The sequence below is a fragment of the Mercenaria mercenaria genome, chromosome 14 (genome assembly GCF_021730395.1).
Source record: "Mercenaria mercenaria strain notata chromosome 14, MADL_Memer_1, whole genome shotgun sequence".
Lineage (NCBI taxonomy): Eukaryota > Metazoa > Mollusca > Bivalvia > Venerida > Veneridae > Mercenaria > Mercenaria mercenaria.
The window spans coordinates 23,259,869-23,282,996 of NC_069374.1; the positions used below are offsets into that span (position 1 = coordinate 23,259,869).

The window sequence follows — 23,128 nt, forward strand, 5'->3', positions numbered from 1 at the left end:
AAAGAACTGCATTTATAAATATCCGTTATCTTTTCCGAAATTGGTAGCTAGTCTGAGTAACTTCCCTTAGTCTCGAATGCGCAATTTTCCCGTCAGTGTAAACATTCATTACACTATATATTGACAGTAACATTTACATATCTTTAAACGCAAAAGCAAGTATACTTTTAATTCACATCACTTATAATATGATTGAACAATTCCTAAGACGTATGACACGGTTATGGCCAGGCCCTTTAGCCATAAAATATCTTAACAGTTCTTTTGTCCATCAGTTACAAATTATATGTGGCAATCCGCGCTATAAAATTTCAATATACAAATTGTCATATTCAAGTTTTATCACGTGCGAACATACCAGTCGATCATTACCCGTTTTGATAATGCTGGAGGCAAATGTTTACTGGGAAAATATATAGTTATAGTAATGGGCAGTGTCTTAGTGTCAACTGTCAAATTGTAGTTTGTACTTTTCGACCTCTTTTTTTGCGAACGAACCACTCTTCAATTTTAGAGAAATATATCTGGTTCAGATCAAAGAAAGTTGTACTACGCATCAATTGAATTAATATTGTCTGTTCGAACCGTCTTCAGCAAGCAGGAAGATGGCTTTTCAATCAAAATAATTGCAAATCTTTAAAGAATAAAACCTGTGACTCTTTGCAAAAATTGGCCAACGGGAAACTGAAGTGTATTCCGGACAGCACATGTATATTCAATACTCTTGTGTCTTTTTGTACACAACTTATGTATATCTTGAAATAAAATATCTTTCAAAATATATTTAAACAACTTATTTGGCAGCAGTTAAAAATTCACTGAATATGCTTGTTCTTTCTACTTCACTAATATGCTTGTTATGGTTCCTAAAATGGGGGAGCATAATTATAGTTGCCCCCTTGTCCATCACACTTTCTGTTCAGAGGATATTGAAGATATCAAGTTGTAACTTTTACATGTGTATGAGATCCATTTCAGTTTACTTTATTTCTAGATCTGACCCTCAGATCATTCCTATGGGTTTTTTAGAACTTTGATACTATTGATGGAAATTGTATGAATCTTAAAAATGTTTAAAGTATTGAAGCCTCAATGTACATACACTACTTTAATCGGTTTCATCGATTTATTACTATACATAATCTGAGGAAAAAATATATTTGAAATAAGTTGCATGGAAGCAGATTCTTTTTATTACACAAAACCAGTCATTCATGTGCATCCTGTATTCATTTCCCGTTGTTAGATATTATAACCTTACCAATTTTAGACTTTACTACCAGTACATCAATCACTAGCCGACTCTCAGGCCCTTCAGGCCTTTGATACTTAAACATCTTCTCCTCTGAAACTACTGGTCAGAATAACACAAAATTGTGTCTGTAGCATCCTGATGAGGTCCTCTATCAATTTTTTTCAAATGGGGGCACTTGGCCTGTAAAAGGGCCCGCTAGAGCTAAAAAAAGAAATACCTTTAAACGGCTTCTTATCATGAACCGCTTTATTGATCTTCATCAAACTTTGTCTGTAGCATTATTATATGATCCTCTCCCAAATTTGTTCAAATGGGGTCATTTGTTTCCTTTTAGGGGCCACTAGAGCTAAAAATAGAAATACCTTTAAACGACTTCTTCTCATGAACCGCTTGATGGATCTTCATCAAACTTGGTCTGTAGCATCTTTATATGGTCCTCTCCCAAATTTGTTTAAATGGGGGCACTTGGCCCCTTTTAGGGGCTGCTAGAGCTAAAAATAGAAATAGCTTTAAACGACTCTTCTTTTGAACGGCTTGATGGATATTCATCGAACTTGGTCTGTAGCATCGTTATATGGTCCTCTCCCAAATTTGTTCAAATGGGGGCACTTTGCCCCTTTTAGGGGCCACTAGAGCTAAAAATAGAAATACCTTTAAACGACTTCTTATCATGCACCGCTTGATGGATCTTCATTAAACTTGGTCCTTGGCATCATTATATGGTCCTCTCTCAAATTTGTTCAAATGGGGGCACTTGACCCCTTTTTAAGGGCCGCTAGAGCTAAAAATAGAAATACCTTTAAACGTCTTTCTTGATTTTGAATTTTGTAAATTCTTTTTTAAATTTAATACTTTGTTACAAGCAAGATCTAATTAGGTCAAGGTCTGCCTCAGGTGAGCGACTTGGGCCTCTTGTAAGGGGTTAAAAAAGGGCTGCCAAAACTAAAAAAAAAATGATATGAAACAACTTCTCATGGACAGTTTTAAAATTTCACCCTACTTGGTCTGTAGCAGTTTTGTATTGACCACTCTCAAGCTTATTCAAATGGACCCTCTTGAGGCTGCCATAGCTTAAGATTATTTAAATCCTCATCCTTTCAATAAATCTGGTTTAGTAGTTTAGATTTGGATCTTAAATGTATTGGCCTCCTAAATGTGTGCGGAGGCTGAAGTCTGCCACACATTCTTTAAACACAACCATGTATCTCTTTCTTAAATGTAAGCGTCTGAACCAAGATCTAGATATTATATTTCCAGTTTTGTTATCATCTTCTTTCTAGGGATCTTTTGGCCGAATGGTTAAGGTCACTGGCTTAGAAGCACTTCTGCCTTACTGCTGTAGGTTAAAAACCTTTAAAGTGTGGAATTCTTTTGTGCAAGGAAACCATCCAGCTGGCTTACAGACGATGGTTCTACCCAGGTGCCTGCCCATGCCATAGATAATTGCCGAAAGGTGCACCTTGGGTCTCCTCCACCAGCAGAAGCTAAAATGTCACCATATTACCTTAAAATGTGTTGTTGTTATGTAAAACCTAACAGAAAAAAATAAATCTTCTTTCACATTCTTTTAATCGTTCCAGTGTAAAATACTTTTGAATTTATACATAACAATAAAATTAATCAGTTTAAGATGACTGTTGAAAAAGCATCACAATGCACATTTTTGGTAAAATGAATGTACCTCATAAGTCTAATTGACATATCTGAACAATCATAGTCAGATTTCTGATGTCTGATATGATCGGCCTTTATGTGACATCATAGACATATAAATTCATCAGAAGTTGTAAACACACGAGTTATATAGGTTAATTATTGCGCGATCAGAAGCGTTGTTTTAAAGTTATTGAATCATTAGATCCACTGTTAAACCTACACATTATTGTTTGAAGAGATAGGTAAAGATTTGAAGTATAAAGAGTATAAGTCTTCTTTTTCTTGTCTCTTTGGGTGACATGAAAATGGTTGAAATATGTTAATTTATAAAAACCGTAGCACATGTGGCACACATTTGTACTATGGAACTCAGCTGAGCTATCTAGAGCCATCATGGCCTCCTTGTTTTTAGCTCAACTGAGCCAAAGGCTCATAGTGAGCTTTTTTGACCGCTCAATGCCCGTCGTCCGTTGTGCGACGTGCGTCGTCCGCCGCGTGTCGTGTGTCCTTCAACATTTTCTAAAAAAATCTTCTTGAAAACCACTGGGCATGGAATGGTCCTTGAGTGGCCCCCTTTCAAAATTGTTCAAAGAATTGAATTTCATGCAGAACTCTGGTTGCTATGGCAACCGAAAAGAAAAACTTAAAAAATCTTCTTGTCCAAAACCTCAAGGTGTAGAGCCTTGATATTTGGCTTGTGACATCATCTAATGGTCCTCTATGAAGATTGTTCAAATTGTGCCCCTGGGGTGAAAAGAAGTTCCGCCCCGGGGGTCCCAAGTTATACAAAGACTTATATAGGAGAAAACTTTAAAAATCTTCTTGTCTACAGCCACAAGACCTAGACCTTTGATATTTAGTATGTAGCATTGCCTTGTGGTCCACTACCGAAATTATTCAAAATATTACCCTGGGGTGAAAAGAGGCCCTGCTCCGGGGGTCTCAAGTTTTACATAAACTTATATAGGAAAAAAACTTCAAAAATGTTCTTGTCTGAAACTGCAAGGCATAGGCTTTTGATATTTGGTATGTTGCCTTGCCTAGTGTTCCTCTACCAAAATTGTTCAAATTACGCACCTTTGTTGAAAAGAGGCCCTGCCCTGGGGGTCCCAAGTTTAACATAGACTTATATAGGGAAAAAAAAATAAAAATCTTCTTTTCTGAAAGTTCGAGGCCTAGGCCTTTGATATTTGGTATGTAGCATTGCCTAGTGGACCTATAACACGATTGTTCAAATTATGCCCCTGGGGTGAAAAGAGGCCCAGCCCTGGGGGTCACTTGTTATATGACTTACATAGGAAAAATTACTTCGAAAATTATCAGATCGTATTTCCAAGACTTTTTAGGTATACCTGATGACCGCAAGTGATTAGGGGTCACCTTACTGTGACCTTGACCTATTGACCTACTTTCTTGTCTTTCAAGATACAGCCTTGAAATTTGGATGACATCTACAGTTTTGCACACTGATCTTAAAACTGACTTTCAGTGACCATGAATATGACTTCTTAAAATTTTAGCATCAGTTTGCCATTTGAAACATGTGGCTCATATTACTCAGGTGAGCGATTCAGGGTCATCATGACCCTCTTGTTTGTAATGTGGTATGTAGGAATAGTTTGAAACCCCACACACTTGTTCACTGTGATGTTTGACATGACATACAGAATCCATAACTCGGCTTTGCAATATCACAAAATTATGCACCTTTCGTGACTTAGCAGTAACTGTTGTTTGGTGGGATCTTTGTCTCAGTAAGCATCATTACAGGTGTGTGTTATAATAACATGCCCGTTTTGAAAACAAAACGGACGTATTATGTCATTACACGTGGGTCTGTCCATTCATCTGTCCGTCCGTCCGTCCGTCATATTCGTGTCCGGAATATAACTTGATAATCACTCAAGGTATTGATTTTAAATTTGGCATATAGGTAGGTGGCAATGAGGCAATGTGCAAAGCACAAGAACCAGGTCTGTAGACAAAGGTCAAGGTCACAGAAAGGTCAAATCAGTCTGTGATATTTTGTGTCAAGAGCAGAACTTTATAACCATTCAAAATATTGACTTCAAACTTGGCATATAGGTAGGTTGTGGTGAGACAATATGCATAGCTCATGACTTGGTCTGTAGGTCAGGGGTCAAGAGCACAAAAATAGTTCAAATTTGTATCCAGAGCACAACTTCAAAACAATTCAAGGTTCAAATGTATTGACTTTAAACTTGAAATACAGGTGGGTGGTGCTAATGAGGTGATTTGAGGAGTGCAGCAATCTGCATGACTCCCGCCTGTTCTGTCCCCCCCCCCCCCCCCCCCCCCCCCACACTTCTCTACTACCATTAGTAAAAAATCTCTTACATATTTAGTCAAGGTCACAAATTGATTTCAAATTTGACCTTTGTATTTTGTTCTTGAAGCATAACTTCAAAACAGTTCGAGTTATTGACTTTAAACTTAGAATTAAGATTGATGGTGAACTTGGAATAATGGTGAATGGTGATGAAGTGCAACAAACCACATAACTCACTTGCACTCCCAATCCCTCACTCACACATGTTTACCCATTTATTTTCAGTTTCTTGTGTTTTGGTATTCAATCACCTACGCCGCTTAAAATCTCCTTACCCCCACCCACTGCTAAATTACGTTTAAAATTTCTGCTCCTTTTTTAGATTTTTTCAATGTTTATTATTCCTCGCCGAAGGCGGAGGGATATGGTTTTGGCATTGTCTGTCCGTCTTTCCGTCCGTCCAAGCTTACATTTGCATACTTAAGTGGCTATAGGAACAATTGGTAACTGTCCTTTTTTGATGGCATTCATTCCTTAAGCTTTCATGTGACTATTTTTCTTTTACGTGGCTAAAAGAACAATAGAGGGAACAAAAGAGTAGCCACATAAATACTCATATATAGGAACGTCCGTCCGTCCGTCCATCCGTCCGGAGCCATATCTAGGAAGTGGTTTGGAATATTTAAATAAAACCATATACATATTCACCACTATAGAGTAATGCGGCCCCCAAGTTTCAGTTAGATTGCCCAGGTAACACCAGAGTTATGGCCCTTAGTAGTTTCTAGTGTTAACTATATACGGTTTTATAAATATGGCAATTTCTGCTCCATAACTTGTGACATATTTTACCTAGAACTATGAAACTTAATTGAATTTAGATCACCATAATAGTGTAGTGCACACAAGATTTCATCAGGATCTCTTTAGTAACTTCCGAGTAATTGTCCTTTAATTGTTTAAAAATCCACATATTTGTACATAACAAACTAACAAATTGGTAGAATTTCATTCTTTGTTTTTTTAATTTTTCAAACCTTCCATGAAGGCAAACACGTACGTATACTTTTACAGTCTTCCATCTCTACTTAACTTTTTGCCGGATATAGTACTATGCCATTCCCCACCACAAGCCCATTTGGCGGGGGATACCAATTCATCCAATTTGCTTGTTTTTTATCTTTCATTGACAAGGCTTTTTGCGTTTCTAAGAGGTTTCTATTGTAAGACATATGATTAGAGCAGTAATTATTATTTTATTAAATAAAAAATTATGAACATTCAGTATAATGTTTCGTTTTCTGTTTAGTTCCAGAAGAGCTTATGTTGAATCCACGTGATATAGCCATGTACTTGAAGGCCCTTGAGGAAGGTAAAGAAAAGGATAAATGTGTCAGGGTTATGGTTGTTGGTCACTATGCACAGGGTAAAACATCACTTACAAGAAGGCTTTTCGGACAGACTATCGAAGGAGTTGAAAGCACAAATGGCATTGAAGTACACAGCAAACAATGTCAAAACAAAGGATTCCACTGGGATGACAAACCACCGATAGGGCATGAAGATGATATGATGAATCGACTTGTCAAGGTGGCACTTTTGACTGAGTCGCTGAATAAAAATGAGGAACACATTGATGATATTTCAGATGACTCTTTAGATAAAACAACTGGAGCTATGGGAAAACAAATGGTAAACGAAGTAGATGTGGCTGCTCTTGAGAAGTCCAGAGAGGCATTGTATGAAACAGAAACAGTTTTGAACGAACCTATGGCAGAAAGATCAATTGAAAAGAACAGTTCTAACTTGTTTGAATTGATTTATGACAAGGATTCAGTTGCACAATTCGCACAAAAATTGAATGCCAACAAAAAGAGAATGTCAACAGAAGTTGATGAAGACACTATCATTGATATAAATGTTTGGGACTTTGGTGGACAGTTTATTTACTACGCTACGCATCAAGTCTTTCATTCAAAAAATGCAATATATCTCCTAGTTTTCAATCTGAAAGAACCTCTAGACAGCATGTTAATAGATGAAGACTTTCCAAACAGCCAGTATACAATGAAAAGTTCCCTTACATACTGGATGGAGTCAATACATTCATTTGTAGCATCGCAAGATGGCAAAGAACCTGTTGTCATTCTAGTTGGAACACACAAGGGAGATTGTGCTGGAAATGAAAATAAACAACTTGAAGCAGCGATGGAAATTTTATGTACAGCCAAAACAATCAGTCATCTATATCCATCATCGTTTGCAGTAGAGTGTAAGGATCCTCACGATGAGTCTTTGGAACAGTTGAGAAATGTTATATATAAAGTTGGCCTGGCGAAGACCCAGCATAGAATGATTCCAGCTAAATGGATTCCACTGGAGAAGAAACTGTTTGAATTGAGAAATAAGAAAATTATACGACTGGAAGATGTACTGAAGCTGGATTCTGAAAACAGTCATCCTATTCAAGATGAAGAACAAGTTAAGTTGTTTCTTAAATACCATGGCGAGAGAGGGAGTTTGATTTTCTTTGACGAAGAAAAGCTTCATGAGTTTGTCGTGCTTGATCCACAGTTTCTTATTGATGCATTTAAGTGCATTATCACTTCCAAACGTTTCTACAGATGGAGGCCAAATCTACATCATCTTGGTAATAAGCTCATTACAAGTGGTGTTCTGGAAATGGATCTCTTGGATGAAGTCTGGGGAAATGATGAAACAAATCAGTTTTATGCTTTCAAGGACGTTCTAATAGCATTTATGCAAAGGCTTAGAATACTTGCAGAGATAAAAGACATAAATGGCTCTACTGGATCAGATCAAAGTGGGAATGTTGCGAGATGTTTCCTTGTTCCAAGTCTCCTGAAATGTAAAGCTGAAGAAGAAGTGGTGAAAGCATTTCTTCCACCATGTAAAAGAAAATCAAATGTCTCGCTTGTTTTGGAACTAGAGAATAGCTCGGTTCTTCCACTCATATATCAGAGAGTTACAGCTGCTGTTCTAGCAAAATGGCCACCAGTTTATTTCCCCAAAAGTGACCCGCTGTTGTTTCAAGATGTTGGAGCATTTTTGTTGAACTATGAGCATGCGGGGTTGATAACTGTAAGCAAAGATGGCTTAGACAGTGATGGCTTAGAGATAACGGTCGTCAATCTGTGCCCAACAAGCGCTGTAGATGCAAGGGTCTGTGAACAATTTCGAAGATACATCGAAATGGTTGTATTGCTTGAATTTGAAAAGTTTTTGAGCAGTTCAAAAGATGACTTGTATAGATATTATTTGCGATGCAACCATTCTGAACATGGGTACAAAGGTAGTTTTCATGTACATGACTTGAAGCAAGTGAGGGGCAACAAAGATGTACATTGTCCTGATCATGGCAGTCACGTGGTAAACGTGAAGGAAAGCATTGACCAATGGTTCAAGAAAGAAACTACATTGTCAGATGAAAGTCTTCCAGATCGAGAACTAACTGACAAAGAGCTTAGCAAAATAGCACAAGCAATAGGGAAAAACTGGAAATTGCTTGGAATAGATCTTGGACTTGGGCAAGATGATGTGGATCGTTGTGAAATAGACCACTTTGCATCAGGGGTCAAAACAACAATTTATTACATTTTGAAAGAATGGAAGAAAATATGTCCGGGAAAAACTTCAATGAAATACCTTATTACACAGATGAAAGAATGTGAAGGACTTACTGTAAACTGGGACAGAATAAACAACCTGATTGATAACTTTTGATATGCTATATCCTGAAAATACAAGAGTATTTCTTCTTGCAGTAATTCATGTATTATTCCAATTGAAAATGCGTATTTTGCTCATCTGAAGCAGAGGTTCAGTTGAGCTATTGTGACAACTAACAACTTTTTCTCCTGAACATCATGATGGATCATCACCAACCTTGGTCTGTAGCATCCATGTCAGTTCCTCTCTCTCAAGTTTATTCAAATGGTTCTGCTTGACTGATTTTAGGGACCGCCAGTGCTGAAAATACAAAACCCTTATAACGACTTCTTCTCATGGTATTTGGATCGTCACCAAAGTTGGTATGTAGCATTCTTGTGAAGTCCTCTCTCAAAGTTGTTCAGATGGTTCTGCTAGCTGATTTTAGGTGCCGTCAGAGCTAAAAATAAAAAAAACCTTTAAACAACTTCCTCATGAATGGTTGATGGATCATCACCAAAGTTGACCTGTAGCATCCTTGTAGCGTTTACTCTCATATTTGTTTAAATGGTTCCGCTTGATTGATTTTAGGGGCCACTAGAGCTAAGAATGGAAAAACCTTAAAGAACTCCTTCTCATGAACCACTGGATGGATCATCACCAAACTTCGGCTATAGTTTTCTGGTGAGGTCCTCTCAGATTTATTAAAATGTTTACACTTGACTGATTTTAGGGACCGCCAGAGCTAAAATAGAAAACCTTTAAATGACCTCATCTCATGAACTGCTTGATGGATTGTCACCAAATTTGGTTTATAACATCCTTCTGTGGTCCTTTCCTACATTTGTTCAAATAGTTCAGTTTGGCTGTCTTTAGGGAGCCGTCAGAGCTAAAAGTAGAAACAGCTTTGAACAACTTCTACCCATGAAAGCCTTGATGGATCAGCACCAAACATTGTGCTTAAAATTAAACCAGTACATAAGAGACCTAGATCTCGACATACATGACATCGACATTGGGCACAGAAAATACAAGCCTGGAAAGAACAGATTAGTGATAGTTCGATTTATTTCAAGAACTGTAAAAAACAAAATCATACAAAACCGCAAATCACTTGCTGGATCTGATATCTTTGTGAACGAAGACCTTACGGCTTTAAATCAGGAAATATTGAGCAGTGTTCAGTTGAAACGCAAAGAAGATATATTGTACGCATACACGTATAGTGGTAAAATCGTTGCCAATTGGAAAACTGACAACAAAGTAACTCAGATTCACTTTGAGAATTTCGGGTACTGGCTAAATTTGAAGTGACCCGAAAGGAGAACCTAAACACAAAAAAGACAAAAGTCACGGCTGTGACCACGACTCCTCATTATCTTGATTTCAAGCTGTTTAAACTTTACATATCGGGACACGTACGATAAAACTACAGGTAATGTAAACGATTACCTGGTGTTGCAAAATCAAATGAACAGGCATAGTTAATAAACATTTCAACTTCTGATATGAGCAAAGAAAAACATTTTTATTAAACAATTTCCAAACGCTTTCATTTTCCTACCTAACTTTTATAGTAAAATTTAGTTTTTTAAATCGTAATACTAGTATCACGGGAGGGGATCCAACATATGTATTCCCAAATGGGCACCGCTTAAAATCATATGTTGTGCTTCCGGTAGTACATATGTGGTAAACATTTCACAGAAAAATACGTGAGATTTTTATTTGTGATTGAATATTGTGAAAATGACATTGTTTTGCCAAAAATTCGCGATGCAGTGCAACCGAGTATACATTACCTAGCATGTAAGTGCATTTACCTTACCTGTATTTGTAGAAATGACGGAGAAAAACGTATCCTCCGTGAAGCGGTATAACTGAAAAATAGAATCATTTTTATCAACTGGTGGAAATATGTTGTTTAGTTGCCCTGCGCCTGCTTAATTTTGCCCTCGCAACCTTCCGTATGCTAAACCCCATCCAGAAGAAAAATTATTTGGCGATCACTTTGCTAGGAAAATATTTTTGGGCGAAAAACCGAATGGGATACATATGTTGTGCATGGGCTACATATGTGGTGCATTAGATTTTTAAGGTTTAGGAGTATATCACCAAAACACAGAAATATTTTATAAACGAATAACATCGTTACCAATATTTTACTTAACCATTACATGTTCTGCCGTACTGTCCCGTACTGAAAATATTCTGAAAAAGTTGTCCCCCTTTGAAAATGAATGCCATTTGTAAAGAAATAAAAATAAACAATTGCTGAAAACTGTGTTCCACTTAATTATGTAAAATTTCAACACTCGCATGCGATTGCAAACGAATCAAAACTAACATGTGTAACAGTTCTTTGAAAATGGTGAGTTTTTGAAGGCGTTTGACTGCCCAGAAGTGGGTCCCATTTAGGAAGTCTTTTTTTCGGAATTCAATGTTTATTTCAGTATACTGACACTTGTTTTGTTGTTTTTGTAATGATAGCGTGTATATTACTTATATTACTCTACAAAACAAGTGTCAGTATACTGATATAAGCATTGAATTCCGAAAAAAGAACTGTTTAAACAGGCCCCACTTTCACACAGTCAAGCGCTTTTAAAAACTCACCATTTTCAAAGAACTGTTACACATGTTTGTTTTGATGCATTTGTAATAGCGTGCGCGTGTTGAAATTTCATATAACTAGGTGGAACACAGTTTTCAGCGATTGTTTATTTTTATTTCTTTACAAATGGCATTCATTTTCAAAGGGGGACAACTTTTTCAGAATATTTTCAGTACGGGACAGTACGGCAGAACATGTAATGGTCAGGTAAAATATTGGTAACGATGTTGTTCGTTTATAAAATATTTCTGTGTTTTGGTGATATACTCCTAAACCTTAAGAACCCCACAGATCTTGAGCTTAAATGGTACCAGGATAAAGAAACGAACAGGAATTACGTGTCAAGTATATGTCACATCAGTCCAAAAATTATATACATTTGTATGAAAGGGATAACTTATAAACGAGCACAGCTTTAAGCTTATATTAGATGTTGTAGAACATTTCCACTTAGGAGTCAATGCATCTCTCCTAAATCCGAACGCGTTACTGTGTTGCTTATGTGTGTTGACCTGTGAATGTCGGATATATGCATGTATAGTTTTGTGTGTAGTATATTAGTTGCCGATACGGTCTGCGTAATTATATGTTCTTGAACCTAGTGTTCTTGAACCTAGTGTTCTTTTCACGTTTGCTTTACCTGTTCATGTGCGCCTCTATATATATCTTGGGCGGTATTTTGCATCGTTAACTGTGGAAATTGTCTGTCCGTGAACTGAGTTATAGAGCAAAATATCTATCTCGTGCAACGGACTCAAAAATAAAATGTAATAAATACTTTACGGTCAGGGTGTTTCAGGAGGTATTTTGGTTTGCCCGATACAGAACTACTGGCCCAGCCTCTCCACTACATGTACATATGGTATTGTGGACCTGGCACTTGTGTAAAACTACGTTGTTACATGTATACCGCAACTCCACATTCTAGGCCTATCATAGTTTGTGGAAATATAGGAAGGAGGATATACTGCAAGGTACTCGGTCATATAATCAGAACATAGCTCCGTCTTGTAGGTAACTTAATCAAATTAATGGCCCAGGACATATTTCATAATTTAATGACCATGCTGAGTTATAATCACACAGCTTTTGACCGAGTGCCTTGTAATATATCCTCCCTTCTATATTGCCACAAGCTATATAGGTCTAGCTTGCGAAGTTACTGCGTAGTTCAACACAAGTAAGTGCCAGTTCCCCAATATCTTATGTATTAGAGCGGCAGGGACAGTAGTTCTGTATCGGACAAACCAAAATTACCTCCTGAATTGAAATCCCAGACCCAAAAGTATTTATTACATTTTATTTTCGAGTCCGTTGCCCGAGACACAGATATTTGGCTCTATTACTCAGTTCACGTACATGGTTCAAAGACGGACAGTTTCCACGGTTAACGATGCAAAATACCGCCGAAGATATACATAGAGGCGCACATGAACGAGTAAAACAAACACGAAAAGAACACTAGGTTCAATAACATATAATTACGCAGACCGTATCGGCAGCTAATATACTACACACAAAACTATACATGCACATTTCCGACATTCACAGGTCAACACACATAAGCAACACATAAACCCCTTCGGATTTAGGAGAGATGCGTTGACCCCTTAGTAGTGGAAATGTTCTACAGCATCATATGTAAGCTTAAAGCTGTGCTCGTTTCTAATATGCTCTCCCTTTAATATACATGTATATAATTTTTGGATAATGTTACATATACTTGGCACGTATTTCCAGTTCGTTTCTTTATCCAGGTACCATTTAAGCTCAAAACCTGTGGAGTTCTAAAAAGTCTAATGCACCACATATGTAGCCCATGCACAACATATGTATCCCATTCGGTTTTTCGCCCAAAAACATTTTTCTAGCAAAGTGATCACCATAATTTTCTTTTTCTGGGTGGGGTTTTGCATATGGAAGGTTCCGAGGGCAAAATTTAAGCAAGCGCAGGGCAATTATAACATATTTCCATCTGTTGATAAAAATGTTGCTAATTTTCAGTCATACCGCTTCACGGAGGATAAGTTTTTCTCTGTCATTTCTACAAATACAGGTAAGGTAAATGCACTTACGTGCTGGTTAATGTATACTCGGTTGCACTGCATCGCGATTTTTTTGGCAAAACAATGTCATTTCCGCAAAATTCAATCACAAATAAAAATCTCACCTGTTTTTTTGCGAAATGTTTACCACATATGTACTACCGGAAGCACAACATATGAATTTAAGCGGTGCCCATTTGGGAATACATATGTTGGATCCCCTCCCGTGAGTATATAGCACATCGAAAATAAACTTACTATTATAATAAAATTTACAAATGTGTAATTCAAAATGTATTTGATCGGTCATGTATGAAATTAAATAAAGTTATAATTAGATGTACAAATCTGCGTTTATATAGTCAAATCTACAACTATTCAATATTTTTGTTATTATTAGATTAAAAAAAACCTAGAAGGATAGGCCATGTATGGAACTAATTTTGTTACTAGATTTACAGATTTACTAATATGTAAGTATTCTACTAGAACTGTTTATTATTTTGTGAAACAAATGTTACTTTTTACATATACTTGCAATGCTTTTTGACTGAACGCATGTACTAAAATGACTATAGTCAAAACGTCAAGCACTTTTTCTTATTAGCTCACCTGAGCACAAAGTGCTTAATGAAACTTGGTCAGAATGTTACCCTCAATAAAATCTTGGACGAGTTCGATATTGGGTCATCTGGGGTCAAAAACTAGGTCACCAGGTCAAATCGAAGAAAAAGCTAGTTAACACTCTAGAGGCCACATTTTTGACCATATCTTAATGAAATTTGGTCAGAATGTTAATCTTGATGATTCCTCGGTCAGGTGAGCGATACAGGGCTTTCATGGCCCTCTTGTTCATACATGTATACTTTTTAGCTCACCTTGCCAAAGGCTCAAGGTGAGCTTTTGTGACCGCTTGATGTCCGTCTTGCGTCGTCCGTCAACAATTTCTAAATAATTCTTCAAAACTACTGGGCAGATTTACACCAAACTTCACAGGAATGATCCTTGGGTGGCCCCCTTTGTAAAATTGCCCAAAGTATTAAAATCCATTCAAAACTATGGTTACCATGGCAACCGAAAGGAAAATCTTTAAAAAATCTTCTCAGAAACTGTTAGCCGGATTTCAAACATATTTTGTAGAAATCTCTCTTGTGTATCACTCTCAAATCAACCGGTTGCTTTCCCGATGGAAGATTATCTCGTCCCCATAGCAAGGCAACCACGCCATTATCAACCGCTGTCTTTCAGGTTAAAACTCAAAAAAATTTCCGAAAGTGTCTAGGTCCCTGTAAAGGGTTAGACAGTATCGGAAGATAGGTAGGTAGGAAGATGGATAGATATACTGAGTAAATGTAGTTATATCTCTACAATGTCATTGAATCCTTCTCCATTTCTTTCGATTCCATATGGATACCAAAAGTAAGATGTACTCAACTTTTGCCTTTGTTGCAGTGTTATTTCCGCATTTGTCAGATTATTTTGACTGGTTTATACGCTAACGTTGGTTAATTAAGTCCAGTTCATTTTGCCATCAGTTTTCGTGTCAGTAAACAAAACGTTTTTTAGCTTGCTCGGTCATTGTCCGTCGTGAATCGTGCGTCAACATTTGCCTTGTTAACACTATAGAGGCCACAGTTGTGACCCAATCTTTATGAAACTTGGTCAGAATGTTTGTCTTGATGATCTTTAGGTCAAGTTCGAAACTGGGTCATGTGGGTTCAAAAACTAGTTCACTAGGCTAGATCAAAGGAAAATCTTGTTAACACTCTAGGAGACCACATTTTAAGTTTGAAACTCATGGGAATTGGTCAAATGTTTTTCTTGACGACTTCTAGGTCAAATTCGAATCTGGGACATGTGGGGTCAAAAACTAGGTCAGCCTGTCAAATCAAAGGAAAAGCTTGTTAACTCTATAGAGGCCACATTTATGATCCTATCTTCTTGAAACTTGGTCAGCATGTTTATATTGACGATCTTTGGGTCAAGTTCGAAACTGGATCATGTGGGGTCAACAACTAGGTCACTAGGCCAGATCAAAGGAAAATCTTGTTAACACTCGAGAGACCACATTTTAAGTTTGAAACTCATGAGAATTGGTCAGAATGTTTGTCTTAATGACCTTTAGGTCAAGCTTGAATCTGGGCCATGTGGGGTCAAACACTAGGTCACTAGATCAGATCAAAGGAAAATCTTGTTAACACTCTAGAGACCACATTTTAAGTTTGAATTTCTTGAGAATTGGTCAGAATGTTTGTCTTGATAAAATATAGGTCAGGTTCGAATCTGGGTCAATTGGGTCAAAAAACTAGCTCCCTCGGTGAAGATAAACTGTGTGTGTGCAATAGGGGCTGCATTTTTGACTGGATATTCATGAAATTTGATCAGAATGATCTTCTTGATGAAATCTAGGTCAAGTTAGAATATTGGTCATCTGGGGTCAAAAACTATGTCACCTGGTCAAATCAAAGAAAAACCTTGTGTATGCAGTAGGGGTTGCATTTTTCTTTTGATATGCATGAAACTTGGTCAGAATGTTTGTCTCCATGAAATCTCGGATTAGTTTTTATCCGGGTCGCTAGGGGTCAAAAACTAGGTCACAAGATCAAATACAACAAAGCTTGTTTACACTCTATGGGACACATTTTTAGCTCACCAGAGCACAAAGTGCTCTACTTGAGCTATTGTGATCGGTCATTGTCTGGTGTCCGTCGTCGTCCGTCGTGTGTCAACATTTGCCTTATTAACACTCTAGAGGCCACAGTTATCCTCCAATCATTATGCAACTTGGTCAGAATATTTGTCTTGATGATCTCTAGGTCAAGTTCGAAACTGGGTCATGTGGGGTAAAAAACTAGGTCAGTAGGCCAGATCAAAGGAAAATCTTGTTAACACTTATGACCCTATCTTCACGAAACTTGGTCAGAATGTTTATCTTGATGACCTCTAGGTCGAATTTGAATCTGGGTCATGTGGGGTAAAAAACTAGGTCACCCGGTCAAATCAAAGGAAAAGCTTGTTAACACTCTAGAGGCCACATTTATGACCCTATCTTCATAAAACTTCGTCAGAATGTTTATCTTGATGATATTTAGGCCAAGTTTGAATCTGGGTCATGTGGGGTCAAAAACTAGGTCCCTAGGCCAGATCAGAGGACAATTTTGTTAACACTCTAGAGACCACATTTTAAGTTTGAAACTCATGAGAATTATTGGTCAGAATGTTTGTCTTAATGACCTCTAGGTCAAGTTCGAATCTGGGTAATGTTGGATCAAAAACTAGGTCATCCAGTCAAATTAAAGGAAAAGCTTGTTAACACTCTAGAGGCCGCATTTATGACTCTATCTGCATGAACTTGATCAGAATGTTTATCTCGATGACCTCTAGGCCAAGTTTGAATCTGTGTCATGTGGGGTCAAAAACTAGGTCACCCGGTCAAATCAAAGGAAAAGCTTGTTAACACTCTAAGAGGCCATATTTATGACCCTATCTTCATGAAACTTGGTCAGAATGTTTATATTGATGATCTTTAGGCCAAGTTTGAATCTGGGTCATGTGGGGTCAAAAACTAGGGCACTAGGTCAGATCAAAGGAAAATCGAGAGACCAAATTTTAAGTTTGAAACTCATGAGAATTGGTCAGAATGCTTGTCTTGATGAAATCTAGGTAAAATTGGAATCTGGGGTCAAAAACTAGGTCACCCAGTCAAATCAAAGAAAAACTATGTGTAGGTAATAGGGGCTGCATTTTTCAATGGATACTCGTCAAATTTGATCAGAATGATCTTCTTGATGAAATCTAGGTCAGGTTCGAATATGGGTTATCTGGGGTCAAAAAGTAGGTCACCTGGTCATATCAAAGACCAACCTTGTGTATGCAGTAGGAGCTGCATTTTTCAACTGATGTGCATGAAACTTGGTCAGAATGTTTGTCTCCATGAAATCTCAGGCGAATTTTTATCTGGGTCACCTGGGGTCAAAAACAAGGTCACCAGGTCAAATCAAAGAAAAAGCTTGTTTACACTCTAGGGGCCACATTTGTGGAGGGGGGAGGGTGCATATAGATTTGCCCTTGTCCGTCCGTCCTGAGAATGTTGTGTCGCGCCTAGCTCCAAAAGTATTTGACGTGAGTCACAAAACTTTACAGGAATGTTGGTCAGCATGTGTAGTTGTGCACCTTCGGGTTTCGCGTCCGGATTCATACAGTCGTGTAGGAGTTATGGCCCCTGACTTAGTAAAAATTTGGTCATTTTAATGTTGTGTCGTGCGTAGCTCCAAAACTATTTGACCTAGAGTCACCAAAGTTTACAGGAATGTTAGTCAGCATGTGCAGTTGTGCACCTGGGGTTTCGCGTCTGGATTCATTCAGTCATGTAGGAGTTATGGCCCTGACTTAGTAAAAAATTGGTCATTTTAATGTTGTGTCGTGCGTAGCTCCAAAAGTATTTGACCTAGAGTCACCAAAGTTTACAGGAATGTTGGTCAGCATGTGCAGTTGTGCACCTAGGGTTTCACGTCCGGATTCATTCAGTCGTGTAGGAGTTATGGCCCCTGACTTAGTTAAAAATTGGTCATTTTAATGTTGTGTCGCGTGTAGCTCCAAAATTATTTGACCTAGAGTCACCAAAGTTTACAGGAATGTTGGTCTGCATGTGCCTGATTCTTTCAGTATTTCAGGAGTTATGGCCCCTGACCTAGGAAAAAATTGTCATTTTAATGTTTTGTCGCACGTAGCTTATTGTTATTTTTTGCATTTTTTTTTAAATAGCAACATATTGTTTTCCCAAAGTTGATCTGTGTCCTTTGTCATGTAGTGGGGGCGTCTGTGTCCCATTGACACATTTCTTCATAAAACTTGGTCAGAATGTTTGGTATCATGAAGTCTTTTATGATTTCGACTCTGGGTCATGTAGGGTCAAAAACTAGGTCACTTGGTAAAATTAAAGGAAAAGCTTGTTTACACTCTAGAGGCCACCTTTTGCTCCAATCTTCACGAAACTCTGTCAGAATGTTTGTTTTCATTAAGTCATGAACGAGTTCTAATCTGGTTCATGTGGGGTCAAAAACTAGGTCACTAGGTCAAATCAAAGAAAATGCTTGTTTACACTCAGGCCACATTTTTGGTCCAATCTTAATGAAAATTGGTCAGAGTATTTGTCTCGATGAAATTTCGGGCGGGTTAAAAATTTGGTCCGGTTGAATAAAAAACTAGGTCACTAGGCCAAATCGAAGAAAAAAAACCACTAGAGGCCACATTTTTGCTCCAATCTTCAGGAAACTTGGTCAGAATGTCTATCTCCTTGAAAACTCAGACGACTTCGAAACTGGGTCATGTGGTGTCAAAAACTGGGTCACTAGGTCTAACATGTTTGTTATGGTGTGTTACTCTGGTGAGCGACCTAGGGCCATCATGGCCCTCTTGTTTATTAAATCTTCATGAAACTTGGTCAGAATGTTTGTTTTCGTGAAGTCTTGGATGATGTCAAATCAAGGTCACGTGGGATCAAAAACTAGGTCACTGGATCAATTTAAAGAAAAAGCTTGTTTACACTCAAGAGGCCACATTTTTGGTCCAATCTTAATGAATATTAGTCAGAATATTTGTCTCCATGAAATCTTGGATAGGTTAAAAAATGGGTCAGGTAGGGTCAAAAACTAGGTCACTAGGCCAAATTGAAGAAAAATTTTGTTTACACTCTAGAGGTCACATTTTTGATTCAATCTTCATGAAACTTGGTCAGAATGTTTATTTCCTTGAAACTCGGACGAGTTTGAAACTGGGTCATGTGGTGTCAAAAACTGGGTCACTATGTCAAACGTGTTTATACTGTTATGATGTGTTACTCAGGTGAGCGATCTAGGGCCATATTGGCCCTCTTGTTCTAAATTTCTGTTTTGCATTAAAATATCTTCACAACAGTCCCATGTGATGTAGAGACATGGAATATACAGCTTCAAAACATTCATAACGTGTTTTATATAAAAAAAATAATGAAATGTAAGATTGATAGTATTATATTATACCGCTTGAATTATAAGTGTGGAAGGGGGTGAAATTAATTTTGCAACCACAAGGGGTGAAGTAGCTTTTGATTCGAAGCTGTAAACATGTATGATAAACGACTTCTATACCTATTTAATGACAACAAGCGTGGCTAGTTAACATTAATTTATTTTAGGATGCTGATGACACAACTTGTATAACTTAAATGAATTATATGTATTCTTCACAACTTGTTTCTGGTGATATCCACCTTCACAAGGATTTGAGAGAAGATGGGTCATTTTTCCTATTGATACTGAGTGCCAAGCACAGAAGCTGTTGGTGAAATTACGTAAAGTCTTTGGTATGACGCTGTCAGTAAGTGAACCCACGACTTGGGCACTTACATCTGACACTCTATCACTGATGTTTCTATTAAAGCACTACATGGCTAATGGATAATGTCATATAACATTCGAATTGTTGAATCTTGTAATTCATTTGTGTAGTTGTATAATGAAAAGGTTTGTTGTACCCGTGTCGGATGAATACGCTTTTATCCCCGAACATTCTGCATCTTCATCCTTGCAAACGTATTACAAAGTGTTCCACTCGGTATGATTTATGTTTATAAAAATATTAAGAGCGTAAAAGTTTTGTTCGAGTCTTTAAAGATGCCATTTGTATTTTCATAGCAAAGCATCACTTATAGGATGACTATGGAGTGTTTATTTTACATCCTCTGGTAATATACTCAAACTCGAAAAGGCCCAACTTGATGATGATGGTTTTCCAAATATCCATCTGCCAACAACAGCACGCTCACATTGCAGTAAAAATCTCTTGATTTAATCCTTCGATGACAGCCGAATGTGCTTGATTGCACAGCAGCTTTCATGTCATTTTATACTGTGAACATACTGCTGATTTAAAAATTAGCAAACTCTAGAATATTTGTTAAACACAATATGTAAATTTTGGGGTCATACATTTCCTTGGTTCAGAATAATGTCAGGATACGGTCAAGCTATTTAGATGCCATTTTCCGAAGTAATTATATATTTTAAACTTGTATCAGAATGAAAGAACATTTAATACCATTAGTCTTTCTGCTGTTTCGGACACTAATAATATTCAACCAGTTACCTCCTGAAATGAGAAACTATGAACCCCTACAATAATGTGTTTGTAATGCACTGAACCTTATCCATCGATTTTGGGCACTGAACCTTACCATGAAAATTAAAATTGAGCTTTGCGGGAATTTAAAAGTTATTTTAGCACCAGACAGATAACTTTGGGTGTATATTTAAAACAGAAACCTCTAGAGTATGATAAAAGTGTATATTTTCGTGAATATTTTGAGAAAAGTACTATTTAAGGAAACTGCACTAAACTTTACCCTACGATTTTATTTACATTTTCCCTCGATTCGAATCCTGTAACCAACATTCAGGCAAAACTAAACAGGTTTTTCTTTTCAACAAAACCTGGTATGTACTAAAATGTATGTAGCAGGTTTATATCTATGTGATTTTCTCCACCATGTTTTAAAAGAAACATCACCTTTTCGTGTAGTGCCGCCGTCTTTGTTGTTTAGGTAAGGTTCAGTGCGATCCACCACCGCCCCCCTTGGTAATGTTTAAAAATGTATATTCTAACATGGCTCGATTTGATTTCCAGTTAAACAAAGAAGGAAATCAAGCTCTGTATATTCTGCGATAAACGGTTGACGGGCGGACCGGTAAGAGAGCATTATGACGTCAAATTGCCGCATGACATCCAATACATTACTCCTTAGGTAAATGAAGTCCAGCATAATATTTATTAAAATATGTCAGTGAGCATGTTAGAATGAAAAGGCCTTTTTGTGATTTATCGTCTAATTTACCACGGTCCATCGTTCAGATGCTTCAGTATTTAACCACTCGTGGTTCAATTCCTACGCATCTGAACTATGAACCGTGGTAAATTAGACGATTAACAACACGAAGGTCTTGATTATTTGTTAAATAAACGTCTACATACAAGTGTGTTTGAACTTCCTATAACGGACAAGAATTACGATTTTATTTTGATGCCGTTATTTACAGCAGTTATTCTATACACTACTGTAACTTTTAACTTATAAAAATGTATTGTAAACGTCTAGAAACTAGTGTGTATGATCTCCTATTACCCTGGTAAAGGTAAGTGCCGTCATATGAAATTGTATATTAAAGCATAAAACTGTACGCTTGTTATTAAAAAACTTCTTTCACTATAACTACCTTTATTCTAGGTTAACTACTAAGCTGTATAAAAATAATAGAAATAAAATGTAGTGTAATGGTGAATTAGTACTGTGCAAGGCAATAATAATTATTATGAGACATGAATACGTTCTTTCAATACAAATCCAATTCCATTTCGAATGACATAAAGAGACACATCAGTAGCTGTGTGAATATAGTTTGTGTACACGTGCTGTGTCTACGAAAGGTACAACGAATGTGCTTAACAATATAAAAGCATTATGATATAGGTTTTATAATTATACTACATAATGGCATACCCAAATATAATGACCGACAAAATAGGTATCTTTTATACACGACACACAATCTTTAATCTCATGAGTGTGACCATAAACAAAGTGTTGTCCATTTCACTATCGGCCAAACGTGTTTATGAACATAATATATGTTACAAGACTGTCAATTACTGTGTCATTTGTCTTTCTTTGTTCGTTTTTCAGTTTTTGGTCTGTAAGTGGACCGTGATGGTGTGACACCTGCAGTCGAATCCCTCCGTTTTCCTGTATCGGTGTCGGGAGTTTGAGTAACTGCAATGTACAACGATTTAATCCTTGCATTAATATGTACAATCTTTAACTTACTGTTAATAAAACAAAATCCGAGTGGTTGTTTTAGTTTTAGCAATGCATGTTTGTACGTTATTTAAAAAATAGTACATTGTAATTTTCTCACCATCATCTCCAGTGTTTGCTTTCTTGCAGCTGCGTTTCAAAGACTCCTTTCTGGAATTGAGACTTTCCTCAGATTCCAACAATGAACGTTTCCTCTGCGGTGTAGAAATTTCTTCTCGTACTCGTTTATTTCGAGGGAATATAATAAATATAATAAAACCATTCTTACTGTTGCAATATATAAAGGTTGAAATGTCAGTATGTAAAGTACAATGTTTGTCTATATTTTCCAGATTATTATTATGCATTAATTTATAACGGCAAGGTAAGGAATAAAAAAATATAATGAACTTTAAAAATAATAATATTTGTGATAATTAAAGTCTCAAGTGCCTAAGCATACCCATGTTGTTCCTCCGGGGTCGACGTTTTGTTGGCGTCAAGAACACTTCCCCTGTCTGAGTGCACTTGTCAAGCATGAGGGACTTTCTTGCCTTCTGTTGTGGTATAGGACGAAACAATCCCTGAGAAATATATAGAATATATAATAAGAGAGAATGTCTTGTCGAATCAATATATATGTACAAAATATTACCGATACATATTGCAACATTTTTGTAACATATTTAAACATATTAAATATCCGTCAATATTTAGAAAAATAGTTAAATCTAATAGCTTTGGAGATTGACTTTGCAGTCAATGCATCCAT

The 23,128-nt window shown here is 37.1% G+C and overlaps 2 protein-coding genes across 3 annotated transcripts in view; both read left to right on the forward strand.

The window, feature by feature from the left end:
- The window catches only part of LOC123534656 (uncharacterized), a 38,249-nt gene extending 27,408 nt beyond the window's left edge, over positions 1-10,841 (forward strand). Inside the window, exon 4 of the mRNA XM_053523051.1 lies at positions 6,511-10,841. Coding sequence (XP_053379026.1) covers positions 6,511-8,945 — 2,435 coding nt within the window. The 3' untranslated portion in view covers positions 8,946-10,841. The remainder of the gene's footprint in view (positions 1-6,510) is intronic.
- LOC123529642 (uncharacterized) overlaps positions 1-23,128 on the forward strand; it is a 582,930-nt gene that overhangs the window by 465,970 nt on the left and 93,832 nt on the right. The gene's annotated exons all lie outside the window — the stretch shown is intronic.